The sequence below is a fragment of the Emydura macquarii genome, unplaced genomic scaffold (genome assembly GCF_026122565.2).
Source record: "Emydura macquarii macquarii isolate MOO-44397 ecotype Brisbane River unplaced genomic scaffold, CSIRO-AGI_Emac_v2 contig_3343, whole genome shotgun sequence".
Lineage (NCBI taxonomy): Eukaryota > Metazoa > Chordata > Testudines > Chelidae > Emydura > Emydura macquarii.
The window spans coordinates 7,889,454-7,916,101 of record NW_027133480.1 but is presented as its reverse complement, the minus strand read 5'-3'; the positions used below and the strand labels follow the sequence as shown (position 1 = coordinate 7,916,101).

Here is a 26,648-nt window from a genome sequence, read left to right as displayed (position 1 = left end):
TAAAAGCCATTTAGGACACAGTTTAATGAATAGGAATTCTGAAGCATTCAGATATGGATCAGTTACTGTTGATGATACCAAGTGAACACAGAATTCTTTCATTGAATTCTGAATGCTTTAAATACCAAGCAAACACAGTTTAATTGAACAGTTATATCCAAAACCCCTTTTGGTAAAAGAATTAAGCTTACATTAGTCAGATGTTCCTATGGGAAAATTAGATTTGCTGTTCCTGTGGGGATTGATAACATCTCTAAAATTAGACAGTTCGCCACTACTGAGATACAACAATCCTTGCAAACAAGTTCTCACAGGGTCACTTAACAAAAAAAGAAAAGTTACGAATCCAGAATTATCTTTTGCTTGCAACCTCCCTTACTTTCCACAATCCATCTAGTATCACATTTTAAAATATCAACAGTATGTATATGTAGCCACTAATAAGACTAGAGATAGGTTTATTTGAGCAAATCAGAGCTGACACTTCCAAATTGTACAGGAAACAACAAAAATCCAAAATTTGTAGTGAACTCTGAACTTGAGGTTTCAAAGGAACATTAGAAGTCACAGAGGAAAAAGTGTTATTAACTTACCACAAGTTCTGGGTTTGTTTTATTTTATTATGAAGACACTAGATCCAAGCAGATGTTTTAAGTACATGCTGAAAATCATGTTGCTCATATAGATTTTCCCCTGTTAATTCTTTCAGCTATCTTTACATTAGGTACATTAGGTATTTCTCAAAGCATGACAACAAATGCAGAAATAGAATGTTAAAAATAAAACCCTACATCAAGGAATATATAATCATTTACTGGTATAAACAAATCCAAAAGGGGGGGGGGAAACTCTCCTCTCCAATATTTAATGGAAGTCTTTATGTGATAAAGCTTACACAGTAATGAATAAAATTAAAAGGTTTAGAAAACAGGACAGGACAGAACAAGAGGTGGTATAGTATATCGGTCTGCAAACTAGAGACTGTCAAATTGATAAGTCTCCAAAGGTACCAAAGACTTGTAGTTAACCTTTCTTTCCAGGATCCTTTATTGTACATGTGGTTTATTTTTCAACTGGTGTTTGAAAAGGGAAACAGGAAGGGGTAACTATTTCAAGTTATTTTTCAAACAGCCTCCAACTCCAACCATAATATATAGTGCAGTTAGATATTTTGAAATATTTGATATCTTGTATGCTCATACCACAAAAAGCAAGTGCACAGTTTTGGTTACTACAGTAGTCCTTAGAGTAATTTGTCTTTACTGGATAAAGTCTGTCAAAGAATTGGTTTTGATCGTTCTTTTGATCTTGTGTGTCACCTTCTATAGAAACCACCTGCTAGAGAAAGAGACTGGTATACTTCAGGCTAATTAATCTCTACCTGGAAGGTATGAAGCAGAGAAATATTTTGTATGTCTATACAAGTTGCCTTGAAAACAGAGCCTGAAATCAGGAATCAGGAAAACAGCCTTGAAAACAGGAATCACCAGAGCAGATCGGACCTATGGATCCATCTTGTCAAGTTATTCTGTTTCCAACAGAGGCCAGAGGCAGATGTCTCTTAGGAAGGTGCAGGAACCCCACAGTAGCAGACATAGTATAAAGTGACCTGTGAAGAGCTCATTTTATTCCCTAATACAATGAGAGATTGGTTTACTCCCTGCAACAAGAAATTTTTTATTTTTTCCAAAATTTTATTTGCATCAACTATAACAACTCTATACACTTCTTAGCCATATAAGTGTCCAATCCCTCTTTGAATCTTACTTAATTCTTGGCCTCACTGAACAACTTCCCATGGCAACAATTCCATAGTCAACATGTGGGGTGGAAAAGTATTTCCCTTTATCAGTTATGAATTCACTACTTTTTTATTTCATTGACTGTCCCCATGTTAGAGTCATAGACTTTAAGGTCAGAAGGGACCATCATGATCAGCTAGTCTGACCTCCTATACATTGCAAGCCCGGCTCTAAAGAATTTACTTGCAATATTAAAGGTCTTTTTAAAAAAGAATTCTTCAAAGTAATAACCTGGCCATTCTCTAAAAATGTCATCCATGTGTAACTGCACATAATTTTGTGAAAGAATACGTAATACTGTGTCATTGTTGCCTTGTATTCCCCATTCTATCTGTTGTGTCTCATCTTATACTCAAATTATAAAATTCTTTGGGCATGGACTGTTTTTGTTCTGCGATTGTACAATAGCACCAAGAGCAATGGAGTCCCAAGTCCACAACAAAGCTGTCTGAGGCACTATATAAAAACAACAAACAACACTGGTAAAACTTTCAGTTAATAAGACTATACCACATTTTTTAAGTTTCCCCTCATTCTCTCAGACACCATCAGTCCTAGTTTCACCCAAATAATTAATCTCGCAGTTACATAGGCTTTTAAGTTCCACTACATTATCACATTGCTGCTCTTTCTTATAATGTTTTGGTCAGCATGAGAAAAAGCATTTGGGGATTGTTTTGCCCTTCTATCCTTGCAACTATTTCACATCACAGAAAATCTTGCCCTCTTAAAGAGAGCTGAAATGAAACCAAAAGGGCATGGGGAAGGAAACCAGAAAAATGGTGAGTGTTTCAAAAATAGAAGTACTTGGCACTAGATATAACAAGGGTAACTTTTCAGCATCTGAAAAATTATGGCAATTTCCTGCAATATCCTTAGATGACATTATTGTATTGAGTTTTTTTATTGCTGTGAGCCAGGATTGTATGTAACCTCTCTGGGGAGGGAAGATGTAAAACCTGGGAGTAACAGATGTAAGACCTAATTGTTCAAAAGACTATATTGAAAATGTGCTAGAGAAGTGTGCATTTTTTGGGACAATAAATGTTAGGTGGGTTTCCTGGGAAATTCCTAGGGGAGGTTAATGCAAATTCCCTAACTCCACTTACGTAAAAGCCCAGCATTTTGAAGCTACACCTTGAGAAGGGACCACTGTCTGATGATTAGCTGTTACAAAAGACCAAGATCAAAGACCTGGCTGTATAAATGCACAGCTGGTCTGCCCAGTCTCTAGTCTAGCTCTGAATCTAAGACAGATAAACATGTAACCATGGGGAAAACCCAGCTGTGGGTTTTGAAGGATTAAAACCTCTAATATGCTTTCAAGCATGCATGTATGCTCATTTTAATGTGCTCTCTCTGTAATCCTTTTACCTTAAGAATAAATGTGCTCGCTTGGGAGGAGTTGTGTGGTATCTTACAACTATGGGCAATATACTGGTCATAGCCCTCACAGGGAAAAGCGAAGCACAGGCACTATCCTGTTTAGGCAGTCTGGCTTGCTGGAGATATCACAGGTTAAAGCAGGGAGCTTGCACAGTCTTAAAATCCCCAGTCAGGCAAGAATGAAACATAGGTTTCCTCCCAAGACAGGTGATGACTGGGAGCCAGAGGCCTAACGTGGTTGCTCTTGGTGGGCCAAAGGTTTTAACTACCTTTAAATTACATCCTTATGTTTTATTATCTTCAATTTATGAGAACATGGTTCCTTCAAATATTAAAGTGTAATGAGGACATGGATTTTAGTAACAGTTTATTATGTGATAGTAGGTTAAATACTGATCTTAACTATCTCTTATAATGGTAGAAATTTGAGATACTGTATTGATATGTACAGTGTTATCTTCAGAGAATTTGATCCAGTAAATCCAGTCGGGTCAGGTAAGCAGCTGTTCACTTTCTAGAGGTTAATTAAGATCTTCTATTTTCATTAAAATGAGATTTGTATGCGGTTTCTTGGTACAAAGAATTTTCTTTTACACTCTAATTCTAAATATATAAAAATTTCAATCACTTTTCCTATTAAATGATGTAAACTAATATATACCATGTCTGAGAAGATACTAATTTAACATTAAGTAATGGAAAATGTAATGAAGTAATCCAAGTGCTGTTAAGAATGCCTAGAACAATAAACTGTATATTAGTTTTAGAAGAGGTACTGAAAAACCAAGAGGATGAATACTAAAAGTAATAATAGTTCTATTTCAGTCTGATGCCCACTGTACTTAATTCAATGTCCTCCTTACTGTCAATGAATAACTCATTTCCATGAAGTTGCACTCCAGGTACTACACATTACTACAGTTAATCTGGAAAAATGATTCCATGTTTTAATATTAGTGATACACTTATAGAAATTCAGTAAATCAGGATGTGATGACGTCTGCATGCACTGATCATAACGGAAGAAAATTTCACATGCATTTTATGGTACTCCCGTCTTCTCTTAGAAGCAAGTCAAAACATCTGCTGGGTAAAGTATTAAATTACACCACATTGTATTTCCCTAATACCTTTCTCCCAAAGCAATGAAATGTTTAAAAATGAACTACAGTTTGATATTTTTTATTTTATTTTCATGTTATGTTAGATTAAGGTGAAGAAAGGCTTTCCGGGTAGAGAAGGAGTGGTAAAGCAGTGACCAGAAGTTTCTGGGAAAACAACCTGTTTTCACATTTTTAAAGCTATTCTATCTTTTAAGTTCTCAATATTTCCTCCATTAGCATGTACATACACAAATATAAACAAACACAAACACATTCTGGTGCCAAAGCTTGTGAAAGTCTGCTCTTCCGTAGATGTTAGGACACTCATAAATGGTGAATCAGATTTAATGATATTTACAAGCCAAGAATACAGTGCTGCATGAAAAATATGAGTTTATATCATCAATACTATGTTGTTCTGGCTCTAACTTTTATATTCTGGTTAATATCAAAAGTGCGCGGGGGGAAGAAGGGGGAACCTGCATCAATACATTAGGTCAGCCTCTCCATGTGCATTCTATCAATGCTGGGGCTGTAGAATTCATTACTTAAGAAGGCAATAAAAATGTGTTCAGTAGAGTTCATGATAACCAGGATTAGAGTACTGTTGTTCTCACAATGATGTATGGCTTGACTTTCCCCTATAACTGAACACTTACATTTTACTCCTCTAAAACACCCCTTTAATTCAAAGTAGCTAAAAGTAATTATTATACAAAATGCAGAAAGCAGCAAGGATTCATAGACTTTCCTACCTACTATTTGAACCCCTCCACCTATGTTTGCTTTCCAAATATTATTCATCTTAGACCATCAGAAACTTGTTTTCGTAGTAGATTTCCAAGTGATAGTGTTAAAACTGTAAATGAAAAGGCTATGAAGCTTTTTTAATATATCCTAACTTTTATTTTAAATTAAGAGAATTGCCAGTGGGAGATAAGATAGGGAAACAAAATGTTTAAGAGACAAAAAGGAGATGCCTTTTTAGAGGTCTGAAAGGAGACCAAAGTAATGGAATGAAGAAGAGAACAGAAATGAGAAGACACAGAACAGAGAAAAAGTAGATACCACGAGAACACTTTAACTGAAGGCCTTTTAGAGACACCATACAATTACTGAGAGCCTGATTAGTTGTGTGTGAGAGAAACTTCCAGGGAAGACAATTTATATAAAAGGCAAGACTATGTTGAGATCTCGGAAACAAACAAAATCTCTGAAATTTGAGATCAGTATTTCTATTGCTATAAAAGTCAAGGTTTAAATCCTCTTAAATACAGATTTAATCCACAGGTAAAGTATTTCATATCAACTGTTTCCAAATTTCAAGTTACAACATACAATAATTACTATAATTCACATATAATTGTAAGTAGGCAAAAGTACTTGCAGCAAAGTAAACTAGCTGACGCTGGTATTAACACTTTCTCTTAAGTATTCTACTACTTGCTTAATATTTTAAAATTCAAATTCAAACATTAGTTTCTTAAGCCATGACCTGTGATCCACTGATGATCACTCTCTTCCTTTACCTACTTAAAAACATCACATTAAAGATAGCTAAGTTACATTATATAGTTTCCCCATATTATTTTTCCATATAAGCAACTACTGCAGGTGCCAGACATAAATAATAATCATGAATGGGAGAAAAGACAGTCCACAATATAATCACTTCAGTCTCCTGCTTAGAGGGGACTGAACAATTTATGATTTTGGAAATTAAAGCCCTGCTGCTGAGAATTTTGTAAAAACCCATGTGTGTATTTAAAAAAAATAAAAAATGTACAGCTGATTTTAAACACAGAAATCCAGTTTGAACAATATCAACTTTGCACTGATTTATTTCTGAATAAATAACTTTCTGAAGCCCATGTCCAAAGGGGTTGGCCAGCACAACTTTTTCATCCATTTTCTTCGGTAAATAGAAAATAATCTATTTCAATCTCCAGTGTGGGTATATTTAAAATGTTCTACTGATTTATTATTCTGTAGAGTCTTAATTTATTCTCACATTTATAAAGCCAATCAACTGCTTTATTCTTTAATTTCCTCTCAGCAGTCATTGTCTACCACATCCTTAGGGAATTGAAGATAAAGGCTGAATTCTGAGCACAGTTAAGCAAATGCATGCATCTCGAAAGTGGAGGAAGTGATGTACACGTGTCACACAGCTACATGGGACAGAACCATAGGGATTCTATGTGCCACCTGAAAGAGGTATATAAATACAATACAGAAGTCTTCTATTTTGTAACTATCATCTCAGAGGGGGGCTGTTGTCTTACGTAAGGGGGTTGGTCCTGAAAGCCTGAGTTACTTATATGCTGCCATCTGGAAAACTACAAACAGCTGCTTTAATCTCACTTCAGTCTTGTATAAATACCATGTAAAGGGCTTATGAAAGTTATTATCAAAACTGCATGTGCGAGAGCAACAGGTATGCTGTGCATATGTAAGTTGTGCTATTTATCATCATCATTTACCTAAGCCATAAGCAAACAAGGGGCTAACAAACTGATGATGCAGGCTCACAAACCTACTCAACTATCGTCTCAGTTTGTTAAGCAGGAACACATGCAGTTTCAAGCTGTTCCTTCTGTGTGTGAAAAAACAATCCTATGATAATGTAGTTGGCCCTCTCAGTCATTGTTACTACCTGTCCTATTCTCAAGGTATGAAGAACTTCACAACAACAACAGCAAAAGCACTCAAATGCTGCAAAGGAAAATGAGACTCTCTGAGCCCCCTCCCTCACTGTTTTTCATATCAAGTGGGGAAATTTTAGGTGGGGCCAAAATGTGGCCCACGTTTAAGTTTCACTTCTATTTTATTAGTTTTTAAAGCATTTGTCAAATCAGATGAATATCAGGAAAAGTTGAAAGAGAAAAAAACAGATATAATTGAGATTCTTTTGGTGGGGGTGGAGGTAGGATGAAAGAATGCAGTATGGGGAAAGGACTTTAAAAAAAAAAAAAAGATTTAAGATTCTGCCATAAGATATCAATGCACTTGGTGACTGTATATAGCATTTTCTAGTACACTGCTAACTTTTCAAAGAAAGAAAACTGGGAAAGGGAAATATTGTTACAACAAAATCCAGCAAACAGTATTCATGTTATGCATCTTTGGGGGCAGCAGCTGCATCACCCTCCAAATGGGAAAACTGAAAAGCAGACACCAACATCAGATGACAGAGAGGTGAGGGGGGAAGAAGGGTTACAGTGATTGAAAGTGAGAAAGAAAAAATAAAAACCAAAAATCCACAATTACAGAAACATGTTTCTTCCTTGGCTCTCTAAGCCAGCATTTCACCAGTATTTATTGGTTAGACCTAAAACAGGAATCCCCACCTATAACAGGATTGTTTTCCAATGTCACTTAACCCCTGGATTCAGACATAGGGTAGACCAGTGAATTAACTCAGATCTTAGGGTCAAATTCTCAGATGGTAATACGGGCTGCAGAAGGCCATGGACATTGGTAGCAGTATGAAGGGAAACCATACCAAGGGTTTATAACCCTGTGTGACATGAAGCTATTTTGCAAAGGATCTTTCTGAACTAACAGATGGGTGTTTAGAGTGGGGCAGGAGTGGAGTAGTTTATCATCAGTACATAAATTCACTGGCCAGACTTTTATTGGGGATCCTCCTTTCTCCTCATGTCCTCTTCCTCTCCCCCTCCAGCAGTCCAACCTCTACACTCCTTACCACATATGTGAGCTAAATGCTACGAAGTGGATTTGATCCTAATTAAGGCCCTGCTTCAGCAAGATATTTAAGCATGTGAGTAGTCCCACTGAAGTCAACAGGACGTCTCATATGCTTAAAATGTAGACATGCTTAGATACCTTGCTGAATCAAGGCCTTCATCCAAGCAGACTTGGCACTATTTGTTTTACTTCCTTGTTGTCATGCTACCATCTGAGATGACACCAGAACAGCTCAAGGAACAAGAACATGACATCTAAAGCATTGCTTGCATGGGTTCTTCGCAATTAAGTACAGAATTTAAATAATTTTGTAAAAAAGCATAATAGTAGTTCAGATCTAAAGGAACAGTAAAAGGGGCATTATCAAACTTAAAGCCTTTGCTGAGGTACTATACAGGTTTTTCTTAATACACACTTGAAAAAATAAATTAACTCCCTTTTCCATCCTACAAAATTAAAAATATTCAACCAAATTAAACAATCTTTCCTGAATAAAATGTTTATCACCTTTATCAGCTAATGCCAGTTAAGGTCATCAACATCTACTGTCATAAGCGAACTACACAGACTATTTTAAGCATGAAAACTTAGATCCCACTTAGAAAAGACTGAATACAGTAAATAATCCTCTGTCCATTAAAGGACAAACTGGTTTTAAAAATGAAATGTATAACTGAAAAGTGTCTATGCTTCAGATTTAATGGCTTTTACCTTTCTCTTCTTCACACTTTCACTGTGACCTGATTTTAGTGCCCACTACCTTGAGAACTGTTCAAAGTAGAACGATTGTTGTGTATTATCAGAAAGCTTGTAATTATCTATATCCAACTGTACAAAACATTAGAGACAGGGCCCCCACATGGCGGGGGGGAAGGGTACACTTTACCGGGGCCTGGAGGCCCTCGGGGGCCTGGCCAGGCTGCAACCTCCATGGGTATGTGTGCAGGAAGGGCCCATGTTACAAATTTGTACTGGGCCTGAAAAAAATTATGCTTGGGCCGTGATTAGAGAACATATTTCCAGAGCACCTAAGAGACTTAGGAGCCTAAATCTCATTGACTTTCTTTGAAAATGGGCCTTAGAAACTTTTGAAAGTTTTATCCTAAATATCTAAGTCAACAAGTCAGTAACAATATTGATTGGTAAAAGGATGCTAGAACTGAAGCGAGGAAAAAACAAGACGGCAACCAGAATGATCTGATATTAAAGAACAGGTGCCCCCTCGCTTAAATTATTTTTCCATATTGTAACTGAAGTTGGGCCAGGTTGATAGAAACACTTTCACAACTAGTAACATTTCTAAACACTAGTTCTAGAATCTAGACCGATGACCAAAAATAAAGCTCCAAAGAGCATCACCCACCACTACTCACCTACACCTAAAAGACAAAGCACACTAGCACCACCCCCAGGACTAAGAACCAGAATTTTCATTTAAATACATTTTTTGTAATGGTGATGAAATTTTAGCTAGGCCCAAACTGTGAACTACCTTAGTTTCACCTTTCCGCTCCTCCCTCCCCCCAGGTCCATCTAATCTGTCTCCCTGAAAGAGGGGGAAGAGAAGTGGTTGTCTGCCTGCAATGGGTGGGAGCAGGTGGTGTTATCTGCCTAAACAAAAGATAGGTATGACTTGTGACCTGTGCTTGTATACCTGTGAGCCAGACAGTCTGCTGCATTCATTGACAATGCTACATTATGAAATTGATATTGCAAGCAGGAATATCCTGCATGAAATCCACACTATTGCCTGTATACATACTAACAATTGAAACTAAGGTCCCAACCTTCAAGGAGACCCTGCTGAGCAGAGTCCCACTGAAGTTAGCAGTATGCTTTGTGGTTATAAAGATCTGCTTTGGTGGTGCCTTTGCAGTTTCACCCCAAGCATTTGTCATAAGCTTTAATAGAGGTTTTCTTCCTCAGTGCTCATCACCCCCTCACACATCTCTGGGGGGGGGATCAACATTTCAAATGTTTCCTAAATAACTCACCCATTTCCCCAACCACCATCTCATCACACACAGCTGATGGGCTCCTACCTCTTAGCCTAAAGAAAATGAAAACCACCAGCAGTAAGCCATTTATTACTTCTTTAATTAACTGAACAGATTGCAGAAAGCTCTGATGGGAGGAGGAAAGTAGGTCAGCTCTGGATCTTACTAAACTGCAGACCTTTAAGTCCTAAACTGTTTTTGTTTTGTTACTGGAAGTTGATTGTATAGATGTTAGGTGAAAACACTTCACAAACAGAATATGGCTACTCAGTATACCAACTAGATTTTTTGTTTGTTTGTTTTAATAGTGTGCTAAAATAACCTAGACAAAAATACCCTAAATCTGATGCAAGCATATTAACTAGAATTCTGATGTAATTAAAACTCTAAACAATAAACACACAAGTGTGCCAGTCAAGTTAATTTCTTTGCTGCTACAAACACTGTGCATTCATTGCCAGGAAAATGTGAAGTTGTATAAATGCAGGTACAAAAAGTAAAGAGGGGGGGGAAAAAAAAAAAAAAAAAAAAAAAGCAGTAGCCCACAGGTAACCTGAACTCCATCTTCTGTTGTCAGCAACTGTATACTGTGATAAAAACAGGAAATGTTTATACAGTGAGACTTGTGTTAAAATGATTAAGAACATAAAGTAAGTTGTACGCACCCACATATCTGTAAAATATATTTGCAAATCTCAGAAATATTGCATGAACTCCTCCAATGACTGGAGAGGCAGGGAGAAGGAGCAGTAAAGAAATCCAATTCAGTCACTCGTGACTATTAATGCCCAGCAAGTTAGCTAACAAATTCATGAATAATCAGTTACAAATGGGGGTGGATAATTGAAGGGAGAAAAATCAATAAATTATGAGAAGTTGTTACTTTCTGCAATACAAGGGCACAAAATACCAATTCGCACTCATTGCTAAAATGGTAACCAAAATAGCAATGTTACTAACCTGAGATTAAGAGAGGTCAAGCCACCCAACTGAAACTATCTACCATGCAAAAACATTTTAATCTGCTCCACTATGTATGAATAGTTAGTTTCAAATAAGGAATATTTACAGGTACAGTACTAAACAAGGGTGTAGCAGCCAAGTAAGCAATTCCAATCTTAATAACCTTATTTGGAGTGCAAGTCATATGGTTGCTGCACAGCAAGACCAAGGCTACTTTAGAACAAACTGGAGAAAGTTATTCACCATAAATGTGATCAACTGTATAATCAGTTTGAGTGATGCAGAGGGAAGAGAAAGGCTGGAAGAGCAGTCACAGCACCTTCATGCAACCCGGGCCAGGCAATCCATATAACTGCAGATCTCCTGGACCTTCCCCCTACCTGCACCCCCACACTGCCCTCATGCATGGCTAGTTTCAAAACTGCACCACACAGGGCTTTGAGGCCTGTGTGCAGCTTCCCTTGGGCAACCTTAACACGGGGTTTAAGGTGTATAAAGCCTTGCACAAGACTTCTGCACAAGGATGAATTACACCCCAATGAGCCAAAGAACACAGTAAAGTGTTGCACCGAATACTAAGATCCAAACCCCTAGCCCACCTCCAATTTCCATGTTGTACCATTAAAAATAAATTACACTACATTTTGAGGCTCAGCAATAGCTTAATAAAATGTATAATGAATTAATTAGATTTGATGAAAAATTAAAAACTGTGAATAAAAGAAATGTGGGCACTGGAAAGGATTTTTCAGGCAAAAATCAAAGTAAATCTATATTAAATGGGTAAAAGCTACCAAAAATAAGTACTTATTTGGTAGTGCAATCAGTGAATGTCACAGGGGACTTTTTTCCCCCCCTTTCCCAGATAATAAGATCCCAACAAACAAAAGCAGTCATCTGTTAACTCATAGAACCTAAAAGCTTAAATCCACAAACCAATCTAATTTCAACTTCATCATACTTGAATGAAATTGACACAATTCCAGAAACCTGACTGGTCAATTGCCAATCACAATAACAACAGCAACAAACCAGAAATGTAATCAAGAAACTTCAGGCCAATCTTTTTATTGCCTGCCTTAAAGTTGACATATCCAAATAAACCCTTTCTTCTTCTTGTAGAAACTTTTTTTTTTTCCTTCTTCCCGTTTTAAGAGAATAACCAAAAACATATTCCTTTTTGGGGTCATGTACATTTCAGTGAATGATAAAAATGCTTCAGTTGCTCCAAGAATTTTAACACCTCTACAATACAAATTAAGAACTTCCAGGCAGTCACTAAATCTCAAGACATGGATTACCTAAATGACAGTGCTAAAAAATCAGAGATAAAATCCCTACCAGCCATAGAAGAACTTACACAAAAAATTTCTGAATTAACATATCAAGATGTATTTTGCTGAAGACAGAAAGCATGCAGAGACTGATTACTTTGTCATTTCATGCTTTGGTCTGCAAACACAAACATTTATCACTGTATTACATTCAGTGGGACTACTCATACATAAAGTTACTCATATGAGTAAACATATGCAGATCAAGGCGATAATTTTGATATACTCATTTTATAATACACAACTGAATACATGTTTTAAAATAAATTTAGGCTGAATTCAATCAAACTGTATTTTAATAAAATTAGTTAGACTAACTATGTCTTTAGTGAAGGCATCTATCAGTGTCCAATGAATGCTGAAATCCCACTTGCTTTAATTATGACAACTATGAAAAGCTTGAACTCACTCACTGTGGTACCCTTAAATAACGATTTGCATATAACACCTGAACATGAGGCAAATAAATGTTAGTTCACTTGGCTACAGTCTTCATCAGAATCGTGAACCCCAATCCGCCAACAACTGACATGTGCTCAATTTTATGAACTAAAAGACAAATGGACTACTCCATTCACCATGGGTGAATGCCTAGTTTCACTGAAGTCAATTGGAGCTTTGTCGCTGACTTCAGAGGGACCAGAAATTCACCCCATGCACATAAGTCCTTGCAGGATCGGAACCCTGGCTGTTATCCCAGCTACCATTCTGATGGTTGTGCAGTTTAAAGCATCATGATAAACTAACGTTTGCCAATTTACAAACAAAATTTCTCCTCTTTGCTTTAATCCTAGACATGTCAAGTGTTACAATAATATTATTTTTCCTCTGGAAAAATATTAAAAACATTTCTATGAATAATATATTCCACTAAACAAAAATTAAAGCATCATATTTTTATGTCACTATGTGAAAAAATATTTTTTGAAAAAGAAAAGTTCAGTTGAGTTGCAGCATTTTTTAGATTACTGGAAGGAATGTTTTATGGTAGAATTTATTTTTTTCCTGTGAGAATGAAAGCAATTTAAGGTTTTATTTCTGAGGCTTCAAAATCAATGCTAAAGGATTTGTATCATCTGACTGAGACCATGATATACTGGTTGATATGTTAAGAAAAAGTGAACGAAGCATTTTGCTTCAGACTAAATTACTTTGGTTATCTTGACGTTTTAACAAAGGCTTCCAAAGAAAACAAAAGTCCACCTTCAGTAAATATGTGACTTACAAATTTACTGGTAGGGGAACAAAACAGCTGATATAAAATACACCAATGCCAGGGGAAATGGCATTTTAAAATAAACAAGTAGTTATGTTTTATAGAAAAGTGCAACAACTGATTTTTGTATTTTAGTAAAGACTTTGATTAGTTAAATAAAAACTGATTTATCATATGTGGTCATCACCATATGTGACATTCTGTAAAGCCTAAATTTCAGTTTAATGATTGTAGGACACAGAAAAACTAGGGTTACCAGATGTCTCGATTTTATAGGGACAGTCCTGATATTTGGAGCTTTTTCTTATATAGGTGCCTATTACCACCCATCCCTTGTTCCGATTTTTCACACTTGCTATCTGGTCACCCTACAGAAAACATAACAGATATCACTCCAAGTCCTTCTAGTAAGTGTGCGTGTGTGTGTGTGTATGTGTGTACAATTAGAAAGATTCTAAAGATACAGAAAGGAAAACTACTTTTGCTTGACAGCAGTTTCACTGAGTTGCACAGAGCTCCCTGATGGCTTAAGTATAGAAGAGTGTGTACACACATGAACATGGGTAATCCTTTAAACAAGAGTCAATCTCCGATTAGTGGTTTCTAGTTAAAAAGCACTAAGACTCTCTCTTGCTTATATTCCCTTCATACTGAAACAGCTTCTCTAACAGCGAGGCCTTATTGACAGCTCCCTATCTTTTCCCTGGCTTTTCAGATTATTTTGAACACTACTTAGTTTATACAGTCTTCGGGGACCGTGCGAAAACAAGAAGAAAAACAACAAAGTCACCAGGTCACGGAGTGACCATGACACACTGTTGCTAACCGGCTGATAAACAAACAAACAAACTTTCCCTAGCAAGCCTTGAGGCAGTGGCTTTGCCCAGGGGTCTCCAGACGCAGACCGAGCAGTTCTCTATCTAGGCACGGAGAGACCATGGGAAGCAGTGAATCCTTTCCCCACCCCTGGCAAGGAAGGGCTCTGCTCCAGGCAAGGAGGGTGGAGTGGGGGGATGCGGGAGGCTAGCTGGCGCCCCCAGGCCAGGTGGTCCCTCGCTGCCAGCCTGGAGCTCGCACATACTTTGCTGCATGCCGGGAATGGTTGGGGAGGGGGAAAGAGCGGAGCCGCGCGGCTTCCCCAGCGCCGCATCGGAGAGCTGCCCAGCGCCCACCCCAGCCCCGAGGCGAGGCGGCTGCAGCAGCAGCACGGAGGCAGCGCTTCCCACGCCCGGCAGGCAGGACCCCGACTGTAGGTGCGGGACCAGCGCGGCGCGCGACCGCAGGATAAGACAGCCGCGCTGGGAGCGAGGCCCCCTCCCCGCCGGTGAGGCAGGCAGCTGGAGCCCCAGGCCCCTCCCGCCGCTGGGGGTGGCCCAGGGGACGCCCACAAACTCTGCAAGTGGCCGGTGCTTCCCCTGGCAGTGCCCTAGCGCTGGTGCTGCCGGCGGAGAGCCCGCCTGCCCCCTCCAGGCACGGGCCACGGGGGGAGGGGGGCGCTCTCAGCCCCTACTCCCTGCAAGAGCCGGCGGACGGCAGGGCGCTAGGACCGGGCAAAACCCACCCACTCCCCCAGCCACCAAGGAAGTAGGCTCGGCTGCCTGCGCCGCGAGCCAGCCTGCGAGTTCTGCTGAGCCGCTCCGGGGAGATGCACCGCTACCTCCGCCCCCCAGCCCGCCCGGAGACCCAGCCCGGCCAAAGGGCTGGGGGGACCTGGCACCGCGCGGGCGAGCTGGGACCCGGGAACACCCCGGCAGCGACAACCTGGGCTCCGGGCTCCCCCGGTGTGCAAGCACCCCCCCGCCGCGCTACTCACATCGTCGAAGAGGGATCCCACGTTGGCTGTTACTAGCAACATTCCGGTGCCCGCTGCAGCCCCTTTCACCGCCATGACACCGGCAGGGCAGAGTTGAAAAATGTTCTCCTTCCCCCCCTACCCCCGCGGCGAACCTGGCTCACAGGGGCTCTCCGTGTAAACGCCGGGCGGGGGAGGAAGCTGCGTGCCACCGGCGGGCCGGGCAGCCCTGGCCCGCTGGAAGTTTCCCAGTCAGTTTAAATGCACGCCCGGGAGGGGAGCCGCTGCCCCTCTGCCGCCCCTGCCTCGCTCGGCTGCGCCCCCGGGGAGGAGCAGGAAGGTAAGCGAGGTGTTCTCAGTCCTCCCGCCGGGGGGAGGCACGGAGACACCAGTGCCAAGCAGCCCCTGGGCTCATCGCTCCCGGCTCTGCCTGCGCCCGGGCTGGATGCGGGGACTTTGTCCTTAGATTTCCCCCTTCGCAGCCATTAGGCTCCTGCCAGGAAAGTTCCTGCTGGTGATGGAGGTGGCGGCGGCGGCGGTGGGATCCCTGGGCATGGCCAGGCTCTGCGGCAGGGGGTCCAGGGCTCTCCCCGCAGGTACCCGGCAACGGGGAGCTGCACGGAGCGAAGCCTCGCGCCCGGCCAGCGCTGCCCTTGCCGGTGCCGCTTCTGCTCCAGTCCCAGCTTTTGGCTGCAATAACAGACTAGGCAGGCAGCTGAGACCAGGGCTCTGCGCTCTCTGACGTCACAGGCCCGACTCCACTGGGTTGCTCTTAAAAGGGCAACGTCCTCCAGCTCGCTGCTGCTGCCCGAGGGAGGGAGAGAGATTGCCGGCGGTGTCCCCACCTCCAGGGCCAGGCGGCCGTGCCAGGGAGGGAATGAACAGGAGCGTTTTGCGCCCGCCTGCGAGTGATCTATGGGGTTGTCACTAGCTCGGGATACCTTGTGTCTTACTCCAGCCAAGGGGACATCGCCTCCTGCTTCCAATAGTGAACTTTACAACCTCTGGAAGAGAAAACTTCCCTAGAGACACGCCCCTCCTGTCTCCCCGAGCGGGGCGGGAAGGTTCAGGCACTGGCCCGGAGGCCGATGCTCTCACTCCTCTCCTGCCAGCTCTAGCTCCGTAGCTAAAGCACGAGGCTGGGACTCAGGAGCGCTGGGTTCCATCACTGACTTGGCCACGGGCCTGCAAGGTGACTGCTTTACGTCACCGGGGGTTAGCTTCCCCACCTGCAAAATGGGCAAACTGATACTGCCTGCCTCTGAGAAGCAGCTGAGCTGTCTGATGACAAGTGCTCCATGCTATTGTTGCATGTAATGCTGCTTCTCTGCACTAGATTCAGGATTGTCCTGTTCTGTACACCCTCTTTGGGCATCTGGTGCACTTAAAATCTGGGGAACTCTCTGCTGCCTGCTGCTCAAGGAACTGAACTTGAACGTTGTGGATGCATTGAGCCATTGGCAGGCCTGTATGTGCAGCTACGGGTGAGGAAACTTTTTAAGAGGGGTTAAGTTGAGACCTGTCTTGTGTGCAGCCCAGTGCCGGAGGAGCCTAGTCAAATGATACTGTGACCAATCCCACTGCAGGGTTTCACTGTGCTACAGCAGGCCCCTGCATGCCTGGTAGTGTGTTGAGTATAACACATGCGCCGCAGCAAGTGCTACAGGCACTAGGCTGTGCAGCTTCCAGCCCATAGGAGGTACCCATTCACACTCAAAGCCTGAAGGATTGCCTTAGCAGGAGTGCCCCACAAACAGTCCAATTACCCTATGTACCGTATGTTTGTTTTAATGTTTGTCCAAATTGAAACAAAAACCCAACCTGTAACGGTTCCCAATCTCAGTCCTGGGCAATGAGTGAAAGCAGAGCACCTCAGGCCCTAGCACCAGAGACACTCCTGAGAGAAGCAATCATGCACTGGCCTGCAAGTTGCACCCCCCCCTCAGAGTTGAGTTTTCGTCAGTCTTGACGCCCCGTTTGCAGGCATTCTTAAGTATTCAACTATTAAGGCTACCACAGGCCCCCTTGCCAGCAACAGGCTGCTTAGTCTTTCCTCTCCCAGTTCATATGCCTTCTTTCCTCTGACCTGCTGCTCCTGCTCAATGAATAGTTTAGCTCCCTCCTGAGACAGGTCCCCTCTCTTCTAACAGCCCTTCCCTTTCCAGGGCTGGAGGGACTATGGAGTCCCCTACTGGCAGGATGTTGCACTGGAAGTTATCACTGCTGGGTACTGAACTCACACAGATTCATCACAATACCTTCAGAGAAGTGGGATTATAAGTAAATAATGATTCCAGCAGGGGCCAAAATCACCTTACCCAATTAATTTAGAGTTTAAAAAAAAAATCAAAAGACCAACTTAAAAAAAAACCCTCAATATAATCTTTTTTAAAAATAAAATAATCGTGATTTTTTGGAGTCCAGTTCATGATTTTTGATCTCTTGAGGTTGACAACACAGTCTTTCAGAACAGGAGATGGAAGAGTTGGGGAGAACACTTAATAGGTGGCAAACAGCCACAAGCAGAGCAGTCAGTGCTTAAAGTATGTGGGGTCACATAACCCAGGCAGTAAAATTTCTAAATAGCAAAACTGGTCACTGAGCATCACACATTTTTAGTGCCGCCCCTCCCCATTGGGGGAGGGAGGAGACTCCTTTGATTGGCTGTTTTCCCCACTTGTTGCTGTGAAGAGCAGCCAACCACACCCGCCATAAAAAAACAGGCAGCACTCTCTCCCTCTCCTCCCAAGAGGAGATAGACAGAGTTCAGCTGTTCAGAGTGGTGCTGCACCCTTCTTCCCTCCAATAAGCAATTGGATGGCTTCTCTGCTCCTCCTTGAAACATCTGACCTGGGAAGGGACAGAGCAGGGTGGAGGACTATTGATTTTGCTCCCTTTCCCCTCCCCCACCTGAAAGAGGGAGGGACCCCACTGCAACCCCCTCTCAGGCCTGATGAGAGGAGTGAAGAACTCCCAGGAGTTGCAGGAGGAGAGGGCAGAACAAATATGGGGGCACAACTGCTATGTGGGAACCTAGGGGACAGGATTGATTTGGATTTTATGGCAGTATTAACTGCTGGGCAGAAGAATGGGCAGATGTAGGAGTAATAACCCTCTACCCACCCCACACACACTTTTTGCTCAGAGAATAGCGTTGTCCAAATATGAGACTATAAGAAAATGTTTTCTTCTGTTAGCACAAATTCAAGTGTTGGACCAGATGCTTACAGCGTGGTGTGGAAGGCTTGATGGTATAAGAAATCATAAAAGCAAGTTAGACTTGACTGATTTAATGAAAAGTCAGTGAGAATATCCTCCTTGTTTGGGAAAGGAAGACCCTCCATTGGGACAATGGTTTACGTGTTAGATGCAGGTCAAGTTGGTAGATGACACTAAGCTAGGGGGAGTGGTAGATACCCTGGAAGGTAGGGATAGGATACAGAAGGACCTAAACAAACTGGGGGATTGGGCCAAAAGAAATCTGATGAAGTTCAGCAAGGACAAGTGCAGAGTCCTGCACCTAGGACGGAAGAATCCCATGCACAGCTACAGACTGGGGACCGACGAGCTAGGCAGCAGTTCTGCAGAAAAGGACCTGGGGGTTACAGTGGATAAAAAGCTGGATATGAGTCAGCAGTGTGCCCTGGTTGCCAAGAAGGCTAATAGCATATTGGGCTGCATTAGTAGGAGCATTGCCAGCAGATCGCGGGAAGTGATCATTCCCCTCTATTCGGCATTGGTGAGGCTGCATTTGGAGTATTGTGTCCAGTTTTGGGCCCCCCACTACAAAAAGGATGTGGAGAAGTTGGAGAGAGTCCAGCAGAGGGCAACAAAAATGATTAGGGGGCTGGAGCACAAGACTTATGAAGAGAGGCTGAGGGAACTATGCTTGTTTAGTCTACGGAAGAGAAGAATGAGGGGAGATTTGATAGCAGCCTTTAACTACCTGAAAGGGGGTTCCAGGGAGAATGGAGCTAGGCTGTTCTCAGTGGTGGCAGATGACAGAACTAGGAACAATGGTCTCAAGTTGCAGTGGGGGAGGTCTAGGTCGGACATTAGGAAAAAGTTTTTTACTAGGAGGGTGGTGAAGCACTGGAATGGGTTACCTAGGGAGGTGGTGGAATCTCCATCTTTAGAGGTTTTTAAGCTGCGGCTTGACAAAACCCTCGCTGAGATTATTTAGCTGAGGTTAATCTTGCTCTGAGCAGGGGGTTGGACTAGATGACCTCCTGAGGTCCCTTCCAACTCTATGATTCTTACACAAATTGACAAATGAAGAAGAATCTGATGCGGAAACAGTTCTCCATTACCCGGCCTAAAGCAATTGTATCGAGAAGATAAGAGAAATAACAGTTCTTCCAGATGTTCAGTAAAGCTATTCTGTGGAGGAGTGTCAATATCAGTGTGATAACAGAAAGCATAATTTTAACTAATATTTATTGGAAACTTTATCAAAGACAGTGTTACAATAGGTCACTCCCCAATAGGTGATGTTACAGTATGATAGTACGCTTATGTAAATGATAATTTCTAGAAACAGAGAACTCCACTTTCTGAAAGTTCCTGATGAGAGAGGACTGTATGCGTGGAGGAAAGAATCAAACCTGAATGTTGCAGTGTTATGGTTTTCTCTCTGTTCTGCTTGAACACTGAACATGGTGTCAGAAGTGAGTCGGCAGCTACAGACACAGGAAATCAGAAACAAAAAACCCAACTAAACAAAAACACCCCTTCTCTCTCCCCCAAAGAGCACACACATGAAACAATAATCATGGCAGCATACCGGATTCCTGTCCCTCAGGAGATGGACGTAAAGGGGATGTGTTTAGCAATTGGACATTCTTTAGACCACAATGGGAAAATTACAGAATAGCACAGGGAAACAAAAAAAGAACAGCCAGCAGCCACTCTATGTATTGTGATGGAAAAAGGCAGACTTGCACTCCAACAGCATTTAGATACATCAGTAGCAGACCAGGAGGACTGGTGTAAAATCCTAGAGGTGCCCCAAAAGAATTTTCAAGCCACAAAAAATGTCATATATGAAAAGTATTTTCAACAAGTGTGATCAAGAATCTGGAGAAACAATAGATCAGTGTATTGCCAGACTGCGGACAATGGTTGACTCATGATTATCAAATCTTAAAAGATGAACACATTTGGAATAGATTAATAATAGGGATGAAAGATGCAAAAGTTTGAATGAGAATGCCTAGAGAGCCCACACTAACTCTACCAAAAGCTATAGATACGTGCAAAGCTAGTGAACAAGCTCACATCCAAATGCAGAGAATAAATGGAGCAGACACAGATAATTCACCAAGCAGCACAGGGAAAGTAGTAAAACACAAAGAAAAATACATCAAAATTCATGCAAAAGCAAATGTACAAATACAAAGAAGTGGAGACAAACAAAACAGAAAGGAAGACCAGGGGTGGGAGGGGGGTGGATAACTGTAGAGAAAAACATGGATATGGAAAATGCCCTGCATAATGGGGCCATATACAATAGGTGTGGCAAATGAAATCATTATGCCAAAACACACAGATAAGAAAAGCAAAGAAAAAAATTGCACCATATTAATGAATCGGTGACACAGAGCATGAGATTTTGCACATACAACATTAATGCAGTGCAAAACAGCTAAAATAAATGGTTTATATGCTCAGACTAGCATAAGGCAGCAGCACACAAACAGGATACTGAATGCCAAATACACAATGGGCCATTAGCGAATATGCTAGATTACAAAGAATTCCTCAGCATTATTCAAGAAAGCAAAATGCAACCAAGCAAAGTCAAATTAAAATTATATGATGGCATGATCATAATGCCACTAAGACAATGTAAATTACAAAAAGAATACCAAGGAAAAGCATACAGACTGAAATTTCAGATAGCACAGACAATACAGAAGACCAGAAATTAACTTTTAGCTGAAAACATGGACTTACTGACACTCATCCTGGGACAAACATTTCACAAAATAGACATACAAGCAAAACAAACAATGTATCCAGAGCAGACAATGTAGTGTAGCATCCCTGTAGCAAAGCTGCTAAAAGATAATCAAGATGTATTTGAAGGACTGGCATATCCTCCATGCATATTACACTTAGAAACAGGTAAAACAATTCCGCCAGTACCATATTTGAATCTCACAATGCCCATTATATTAAAACATATAAAACAAATGGAAAAAGAAGGTATCATTGCTAACTTCACAGTACTCTGAAGTTGGATAGGCAGTATTGTAGCCATTGAGAAGCCAGGCAAGCTATGTATTTGCATAGACAAGCAATTTAAATAAAAAACTAAGAAGAGCTCACTACCACATGCCTACAACTTATAAAATATTACCTGACTTAGCAAAAGCAAAAATATTTTTAGTACTTGATGCCAAAGACAGATATTGACAAGTGGTACTGGATAAAGAAAGCTGCTGCTTCTCTGTATTTTGGACACCAGCAGGTATATACACAAATGGATGAGAATGCCTCTTGGGATCCAACCTCCAGCAGGAAAATAATCAATGCTGCTAGCAATACATACCAACAGGATTCTCAGGGATGAGTATCATAGCTGATGATATTCTAGCATACCAACATGGAGACAGCATGGCGGAAGCTGTGATAATCATTACCAGAACCTCATTAGTCTGCTAGAAAATGCCAGGGAAGTAAATCAAACTGAATAAGAACAAGATGAAATTGCAATTCACTATAATATCGTTCTTGGGACATTTGCTGACCTCCCAAGGGCTACATTCTGACCCACAACAGGAAAGGGCAAACAGTAGAAGCCAACACCTAAAGATATTAAATCAGTTCAGAGACTTAGGATTTGTGAACTTTGACAAAATTTCTTCCAAGCCTCTTAGATATGTGTGAACCCCTTAGGCAACTACTGGACAAGGATGCATAACACACATGGTTACCTCAACATGATCCTGTCATCACAGTTTCGAGAATATTTAGATAAGTTAGAAGTATTTAAGTAAGTAGGACTTGATGAAATTCACCCTAGGGTACTTAAGGAACTAGCCAAAGCAATCTCTGAACCATTAGTGATCATCTTCAAGAATGCATGGAGGACAGGTGAGGTCCCAGACGACTTGGGAAGGGTAAACATAGTTCTTATCTTCAAAAAGGGGAAAGAGGAGGACCTGGTGACTTTTAAACCAGTCAGCCCAGCTTTGATAGCCAGAAAGATATTGAAACAGATTGATTGGTTTGACAGGATTTATTCCATCACTTTATTATTCTCTAAGTTTGAGCGGATTAAACAATCTAGTTTCCTTCTTTGACAGAGTAACCAACCTAGTGTGTAGGCGGGAAGCAGTTAAAATGATATATCTGGACTTCAGGAAGCTTTTGACACCGTCCCACATGACATTGTCATAAGCAAATTAGGGAAATATAGTCTAGGTTAAGTTATTGTAAGGTGGGTGCATTACTGATTGGAAGATTGTTCTCAAAAAGTAGTTATACTTTAGAGGATGTGAAACTGGGAGGATGTACCAAGTGGGGTCCTGCAGGGGTTTGTCGTAGGTTTGGTACTATTCAATATTTTCATTAACGACTTAGATGATGGAGATGAGAGTATGCTTACAACATCTGCAGAGGACACCAAGCTAGGAGAGGTTGGAATCACTTTGGAGGACAAGGTTTGAATTCAGAATGATCTTTATACATTTGAAAAAAAATGGGCATGAAATCAATAAGAAAGATCCATAGGAGAAAACCAGATGACAGGTGATAGAGGATGGCATTAGCAATCAGAAGGGGGTGGTGGAGCAATATAAGAAAAGAAGATAAATATGGAAGGACTGTGATGTGAAGGGTTTTCACAAATGAAAAAATAGTTTATATCTAATGCAATGAAAAGAGGGAGCCTAGGAACCTCTAGGTGCTATTGTACAGTAATTCAAATGATTATTAAAAGAGGCTCCCAAAGGGGGTTGAAAAGAGGGGGCCACCCTAACCATCCCCTTTTAGCCAGATATGGCACTGCAGGTAAGCTCCACCTTACTGGGTGTCAATCTACTTGCACAGCTCAAGACAATAAGAAGCCAAACCAAACTAGTGAAGAGAAGTGTCTCCTTTACTGAAGCCCAAGGAAAGGAATATGTGTAACAACAAGTCAAAGACCCTTACCCCAGTACCCAGTCCAAAACACAGTCACTATGCCTGGTCAGACTAGTCTCCCGCAGCTGGAGAGAGATCACCCCCTTTTGCAGGCTATTCAGCTTCTAGGCTCCTCCCATTCCCCTTCCTCCTCCACTCGCTCAGCTTCCTCTTTCTGTTTAAGCAGGTCACTCGGGCAGAGCAGGGAGTCTCCTAAATTGCACCCTGGCTGATCTGTTTGTAACCTCCAGGCTGAGTCTTAAAGGGTCAGTACACTCTTTCCCAGGGGTTATATAGTCTGAATGATGTTGATGATTACTTTGAATGATTTGAGGGGAGCACATTGTCACCAACCCCCTACTCCTGGAGCCTGTCTTGCACTTGCCCTGCTGTGTGAACCCCTGCTGCATCAGTTCACTCAGCCTCTTGCAAATAAGTGGCTCCTAGTTTAGTAAGTGAGTGCTTCTGGCCAGTCACTCATGGGATTCTGCACTAGATTGACCCCCAGCCGATATCCCCACTCCCCGATGCAACCCTAGGAACTGCTCATTGGTTAGTCAGTTTATCAAACATTGATAAACATCAGCTCTGTTACGCTAAATAAAATCTCTAAACACACACTTTAGATAAAAAGGAGTTTATTAAGTATAGGAAGATAAGCAACTATAAATCAAGAATAAAAATCACATACTAAACCAAACTTAATATTTCAGTAGCCTTTCCGTCTTTGATGTTTCCTTACCACACAGGCTGGCTGAGCAGACTTCTTCAGCCAGGCCACCCTCTTCCCTCCCCCAGGGGCAGTGTGTCAGTTGCTTGTTATTGCTTCATAGCTTGTCTCTTGAGCTCTCCCTTGGAATCAAAAATGTCCCTGCCTTTAACACGTTTCCTTGTCACCCTGTGGGGTCAGGTGATTGGCCATGTCCAGCAACGGGCATGATTTCCTCCACTTAAGTCAAATGAGTGTTACCTTATGTGCTCAGGCCAGTCCATTGTTACTGTATGCATGCCTCTGCAAGGTGTGAACCCTCGTTTTGCTTTGTGTTTGCCTAGATCTATTCAATACATGAGAGACAGTTGGAAATATTGCATAGCAGAGTTTCATATCTATACATACATGAGACATTGCAAGAAACATACTACCATAACAATAATGTTCAGTATGTCATGAGCATTCCAGAAACACCTTACATGACAAACTTTGCAATAACCTATACACAGTTGCACTATAAGGGTGAACATGAATGATACAATCACACCATAAGGGTGTACATGGAGTACAGTGTGTCACAGCATCAGGAAAAGCCAAAGAGAAAGTGAGGTGGATCAGTGATATCAAAAGCAGCCAAGGTGAAGGAGGCTAAAAACAAAAGAAAGGACCTGAGATTTAGCCAGAAAGAGGTCATTAGATACCTTGGGGTTAAACCATTTTCAATGGCACAAGAGGGCAGAAACCAGACTGGAGGGGGATCAAAGATGGGAGTATGTGAACACAGCTTTATATTTCCTATTTTTTTTCCTAAATGTATTATATTGGGCAAATGCTGAAAGCTATGATTGGCAAAAGAGGCAGAGAAGAAGCTATTCAAAACAATGGAAGGTTCGCTCTGATTCCATGAACGAACTGATATCTTGGGATGTCTTACTCATCCACTACCGGCAAAGCATCACTTAAGATCCCCAAAAGGTCCACTCAGCAGATTATACTTCCTGCTTATTCGGATAGGTAAAAGGTTATTCTGAGTTTGAAAGAAAGAAAAAAAAAAGTGTGTTAGCAGTCATATTCAGTCCAAAGAAAGTCCAGTCATTTTTGTAACTTAGTAACTAATTAAATATGTTCAATCTTTTACTATATTAACAGAATCAATCTCACAGTTCCCACATGAGCAAAACTCCCACTGACTTCAATGCGGTTTCACCTGCATAAAGACTATAAGATTGTGACCACTTTGTTTTGCCTAATGGGAGAAGCAAGAAGGTGAAGAAAGCGTTCAGTCCTTTGTACCTGGGAAATGTCACATCTGGATTGTTGAACAGTGGCATCCCCTGAACTCTCCAGCCTGGGGTGCCTTTTACTCTGCTTTGCTGGTGAACAACCACCTCTAGGGTCTGCTCATACACAGCTTCTAGCATGTAAAATCATTCCCAGCTGAGTACATGAATACTCCCCCAGCCATCCAGGAAATAAATACAGGTCGATACCCTCATATAAATGTGCATCTTGCACTGCTCAGTATTCTCCTGAACAGTGCAAACGCATAATAAATCCATCATTCCACACTGGGAATAATATATGCACCAGCCTCGTTATCCCAAAATGGAGTTTCCCCACACACTTTAACCCAAACACACACTGCTTAAGATAAAACAAAACAAGTTGTTTACTAGAGAAAGATAGATTTTAAGTGATTACAAGTATAGATGCATATGTCAGGATTGGTTACAAAAGAAATACAAAGATAAACACGCAAGATAATTCCTAAACTTTACTAACATTTAATAAGCACCTGTAGGCTGGTGACTCAGCCCAGCAGGGGCATCGTGACCTCCTCAGGCCCTGGCTCCAAGGAAGGCCACAGCACCTTGTTCTAAGGCAAAACAAGAGGCTAGACTGTTGCAAGTCTTTAGCCCCCAACCCCAAGGCAGACAGGGCAGGCAAAGTAGCCCCCAACCCCCAGGTGGGGGAAGGGCTGGTAAGGAGTCCATAGCCCCCAGCTCAGTATCCTCTGTGGCAGCAAGTTCAGAGGAGACAAGCACCTCCAGGGTGGCTAGGGAAGTGGGGAGGGGGACACAGGCCCACCTGACTCCACTGCATCCCAGCCCAGGGTCCTATCAGTGGCAAAGGGGCTCTGCCACTGGGTCAGCAGGGCTCCAGCCACAACACACTGACCCCAGTGCGACTACAAACTCAGCCAAACTATAGTCAGCTGCCCCTGGGCTACTTCCTCCCACCCTGAACCCAGGTACTTGAAGCCAGAGGTCTTCCTGAGTCACTGGGTAGACAGCTAGTGGGAGTCCCCCTAGTCCCTCACCATCAGTCAACAGCAGATCTAGGAACACCTCAGGGCCATCAGCAGATGACAGCTCCTCCAGGTCACAGGGTCCCAGTGGGTCCTCCAGCACACAGAGATCCAGTGGGTCAGGGCTGATCTCAGGGGATTTCTCCCAGTCTGCAGTCTCAGGTAGCTCTTTCCAGCTACCAGGGCCCAGAGGCTCC

The 26,648-nt window shown here is 41.9% G+C and overlaps 1 protein-coding gene across 4 annotated transcripts in view; it reads right to left on the bottom strand.

Moving 5' to 3' along the window:
• The window catches only part of INPP5A (inositol polyphosphate-5-phosphatase A), a 372,135-nt gene extending 355,134 nt beyond the window's left edge, over window positions 1–17,001 (bottom strand). For 2 of the 4 annotated variants that reach the window (XM_067533377.1, XM_067533379.1), the window contains exon 1: window positions 15,326–17,001. In XM_067533377.1, the coding sequence (XP_067389478.1) occupies window positions 15,326–15,400 (75 nt within the window). In that variant the 5' untranslated portion in view covers window positions 15,401–17,001. The remainder of the gene's footprint in view (window positions 1–15,325) is intronic. The other 2 variants (XM_067533376.1, XM_067533378.1) reach the window with 2 other exon arrangements.
• Between the last annotated feature and the right edge of the window lie 9,647 nt (window positions 17,002–26,648).